We start from the raw sequence: 4,717 nt of genomic DNA, 5'->3' as shown, positions 1-4,717 counted from the left end.
CTCTTCATCTTCAGAAAGCTCTTTCTTCCTCTCCATATCACGTGAGAACTGTGACTTGCTTCATAATGTGGAAGAACCTCTAAGTAGGGTTTCCGTAGATCTGGCAAATTATTTTGTTTGAGATTGATACCAGCTATCTAAAAAGACATAAACATTTTCTTAGAAAAACTCAAATCTAAATGTTTATTCTACTGAAATCTTACTGATATGTCACTTGCATAATAATTTATATTTCATAATAATAAACGCGGTGTAGTTTGTGACATCACAAACACCAGTCTTTAGATCACTGCCGTTTTAAAGAGAAACACTCAGCACTGTTGTTAATTTATGATTTTGCACATGGTTTGTCCTAAAGCACAATAAAACACTACACAGACATAAAAAATAAACGTTTATTTAGAAGCAGATGTGTGCTGATCATTTATTTATTGACATTTGTTCTGTGCTTTATCACGCAGTGACTTAGTGAGTCGAGTCGGCTTTATTTCTGCAGCACTTTATCCAGTTCAGACGCGCCGCGTCCTAAATCACATCACCACCGTTAAAAAAAGTACTATATGTGAATATGGGTAGTATGGTGTAATTCAGACGTGTTGTTACTGTCACGTGACCAACTATACCATCGCTTCACTGTCATTCATAAATCCTCTCCCGTGGGCTCATGGGAGAGTAAAGTGTGCATCAGAAGGTCATCCGGGGACTTTTAACCTACTGTTTTTCCAACACTATGCAGTAGGGAAGTTTTTGATTTGGACGCAGTGATGGTGTGACAGCAGCTTCTCTCTCGGTGTGTGTGCAGCTGTTGGTGTGGAATCACTCCAGCGTTCTGCCCGTGCAGCAGTACACCGAGCACCTGGCCGCAGTGAAGGCCATCGCCTGGTCTCCACACCAGCACGGGCTGCTGGCCTCCGGCGGCGGGACGGCCGACCGCTGCATCCGCTTCTGGAACACGCTGACGGGTCAGCCGCTGCAGTGCAGTGACACCGGATCGCAGGTCTGCAACCTGGCCTGGTCCAAACACACCAACGAACTGGTACGTCACCATCGGCTCTTTACTAAACCTGTACAGTGAGTTTGATTTATCAGAGGATTCTGGATTCTGAACACTGTAAAAGATCTATCAAAGCTGTAAATAAAACAGAGATTACTGTAGTACATTTTAAAAGACAATATTATTTTAGTCTTTCTCCTTAAAAATGTCTTAAGTCAGTGTTTTTTTTTTACTGTGACATTTACTAGCAATATTGGTGTGAAAGCAAATAGGAAGTATTATTTGATCATTCCCAAGAGCCTCCAGAGAAGTGCATGTGTCTCTCTGTCTGTCTGCAGGTCAGCACTCACGGATATTCCCAGAATCAGATCCTGGTGTGGAAGTATCCGTCTCTTACTCAGGTCGCCAAGCTAACGGGTCATTCCTACAGAGTCCTTTACCTGGTAAGATCAGACTAACCAGTTATTGTGATGAATCTAGATGAACTCAGCAGTCAAACTGCTGAGATATTGGATGACTAGTGACCGTGTGTAAAGACCCGATCACATGAAGAACGATGAAGATATAGTTCTGAATGTAATGTCAGAATATCAGAGTTCACGGCACAACTATAACGATAACGACACAGAGGATCACTTTAATGATTTCATTTTCCAGCTGATGAACGATAAAAACACTGACAGCCAATCAGAATCCAGCCTGCTTTAAGAGCTCGAGCACTTCAAGAGACAGGCGACAAACCTGAGAACAAACAGAGCGATTTCGTGCGCTGGAGCGAACGCTGATATAGTTGTGGTTATAGTTATGGTTGTTGGTGTGAACGGGGCTTTAATCAGAGTTTGAGAGAATCTGTGCAATGAATCTCAGCGTTTGACACACACTAATCCAGCAGCCTGATGTGACGTCAGTGTGACTGAAGCGTGTTTTTAAGGCCATGTCTCCAGACGGAGAAGCCATCGTCACTGGAGCCGGAGACGAGACGCTGCGATTCTGGAACGTTTTCAGCAAAATGAGATCCACAAAGGTACAAATCATGTGTTTAAACACACCCCGGTGGTGAAAACGTGCATTATCAATATAAATATTAACAAATGAAAGAGTTTATGGGGAAAATAGTGATAAAATGTTCAATAAAACAATTGAAAGTAACTTTTATATTACTGTATTATAGAGCAGCAAACACAGACATTGACAAATGCACTTATTAGCTTGAAAATAATGCATTTATTTGTTTTACCAAAATATATCCGTCCGATACTGTAGAACAACTGCTATTATTACACTCTTTGATTTTACAAATTTAATTATACATTTTGCATTTAACGTCAGAAATGAAATGATGAAGGTTTTTGTCTCTTCAGGAATCCATATCAGTCCTGAACCTCTTCACAAGGATCCGATAATATTAGAGACATCACAGAAACATCCTAGAAGTCATGAACTGATCATCAGTCATGTGACCTCTCCATCCTCCTCTGGTGCTGTTTGATGACAGGAAGTGATGGAGGGTAGAACAGGAAGTCAGTACTGCCAAATAACTGAGTGTCTTTGATTGTTTTCTGTCACCGCAGTGCTTTCTCATTTTGCAGATTAATATAATTGTTGTTATACAGATGATTATTATGATTTGTTTTATTATGGCGCGTCTGTGGAGACGGTCTGCCTTACGTTGTGATTATGGGATTATGAGACGCTTTTGTTTCTATTAATGGAAAAAAACAACATTTTTAGAGCTCTTCACAATCAAAATTTTTTATAAACAACAAATTTTAGTTTCCACATCTACTTCAAAGTCTCTGATCGTTTGGGTTTGACTCGTTTGTCTCAATAGAGATTATGAACTCAGATGAAAATGTCCAGATTCTCTTCGGATATTTCTGTCAGACGTGATTCAGGCTCACGCATCTGTTCAGGTGATTATTTTCCTCTAGTTGTTTAACTGTTTTTCAAGCGAGTTTTATTATTTGTATTATTATTGTGGAGTGAATGATGGGATGGAGCGTCTGTTATTTATTGGTTGAGGCAGTGATTGTCCGGCTGTACAACAGAATCTCCTTAAAGAATCAAACTTAAAACAAAAGAACAGAAGAGTTAAAAAGACAATGAAAATGTATTAAAAACATGTTCTGCATATTGTATGTGTCTGTGTTTTTATCATGTGTGTCACTCACTTTCAAGGGACCATTTTCAAATGAGCGTTTCTGCGTCTCAATAGTGTGTGTCCTTCTGAGAACTCTCTATCTATCTCTATCTGTCTATCTATCTATCTATCTATCTATCTATCTATCTATCTATCTATCTATCTGTCTGTCTGTCTGTCTGTCTATCTATCTATCTATCTATCTATCTATCTATCTATCTATCTATCTATCTATCTATCTATCTATCTATCTATCTATCTATCTATCTATCTATCTGTCTATCTGTCTGTCTGTCTATCTATCTATCTATCTATCCATCTATAGAGTCAAACGGCCAAACCCTGTAAACACTTGTGAATCTCCTGCAACCTGTCAAAAACATGTCCAGGTCTCATTTCATTTCAAAATCAAAAGGAAAACATTATATTTATACTAGACTCTCGTGACATTATGTTCACAACAAATTCACTCCCAAATTGTCGTGACTGTAATGTGAAGAAACGTTATTGTGAATACAGATTAAAAATCATCCTTTTTTGAGGTGAAATGTGACCTGAAATTTCACCTTTTAAAAAAAGGTTCTTTAGATTATTAAAAAGTTCTTCACACTGAGAAAAACTATTCTTTTAAGAACTGATCGCTGAACGGTTCTTTGGGGAACCAAACATGGTTCTTCTGTTACATCATTGTGAAAAAGCCCTTTGGGAAGCTTTATTTTTAAGTGACCGTCATTTCAGCTTCATCAAGAGTCTTTCTTCTGCTGCTTTATTATGAGAAAACAGTGATTTGAATATTAAACACGTCATTCACGTCCAGCTCCGCTCATTAAACCAGACAACTTCAGCAACACCTGTTATTGTGCTGAGGGTCATAAGGTCACGTGCCTATTGACCTCTGACCTCTGATGATGGTGATTCAGAGAGAGGGATGGAGGGAAATCATTTAGGATTACAGCGGCAGTCAGATGTGGAGATGAATGGAGCTGAATCTCTGCAGCAGGTGATGTTGATGAGAAAGGCCGTCTGATCGTACGGGCGTAATCCTCTCCTCCTACTGTGACACAGAGAGCTGCGGCCGCTGTCATCTACATAATCCACACACGATGCAGAGACCGACGGCGAATCTTCCCATTGTGCCGCTCCGGTCTCCTGCTGACACGAGTAAAGGAGCAGGACGGGAGCGGGAGCCTTTCATTTCACACTGAGCAGCAGAACCAGCAGAAACGGCAGGAGAAGTGTGAGTTCAGGTGAAGAACAGATATTATCAGACGGCCGTTTAAAGAGTTACGCTGGAGTAAGTCGCTCTGGATGAAAGCATCAATGTAAACGTTCATGCAGCTGTTGACTGTACGAGAGCAGAGCATCAAACTCCAGAAAATGACAGAAACACCATTACAGCATCACAGAAAAGATGAACGGTGGTAATATTCCTCAAGTTAACCTGTTCTTCCTCTCCGGTGGGAAGTGAACTTGTGTTCAGCAGCGGTTCAGATTGATTTCCTTCAGCTTCACACATGGACATGAACGCAGCATATGAGCAAACAGGTGTGAAGTGTCAAGCGATCCATCAGACGTCATTCACT

At 40.3% G+C, this 4,717-nt stretch overlaps 1 protein-coding gene across 3 annotated transcripts in view; it reads left to right on the top strand.

The window, feature by feature from the left end:
* LOC137002655 (fizzy-related protein homolog) overlaps positions 1–3,119 on the top strand; it is a 14,968-nt gene extending 11,849 nt beyond the window's left edge. The window contains exons 11-15 of one of the 3 annotated variants that reach the window (XR_010891898.1): positions 803–1,036; positions 1,333–1,437; positions 1,926–2,018; positions 2,356–2,514; positions 2,826–3,119. Coding sequence is in view for 1 of the 3 variants with exons in the window: in XM_067362440.1 (XP_067218541.1) it covers positions 803–1,036; positions 1,333–1,437; positions 1,926–2,018; positions 2,356–2,397 (474 nt within the window). In the remaining 2 variants the exon portion in view is untranslated. Of the gene's footprint in view, positions 1–802; positions 1,037–1,332; positions 1,438–1,883; positions 2,019–2,355 lie in introns of all 3 variants that reach the window. The other 2 variants (XR_010891899.1, XM_067362440.1) reach the window with 2 other exon arrangements.
* Positions 3,120–4,717: the final 1,598 nt, after the last annotated feature.

The sequence above is a fragment of the Chanodichthys erythropterus genome, chromosome 16 (genome assembly GCF_024489055.1).
Source record: "Chanodichthys erythropterus isolate Z2021 chromosome 16, ASM2448905v1, whole genome shotgun sequence".
NCBI lineage: Eukaryota > Metazoa > Chordata > Actinopteri > Cypriniformes > Xenocyprididae > Chanodichthys > Chanodichthys erythropterus.
This window is presented reverse-complemented; position numbering and strand designations above follow the sequence as displayed.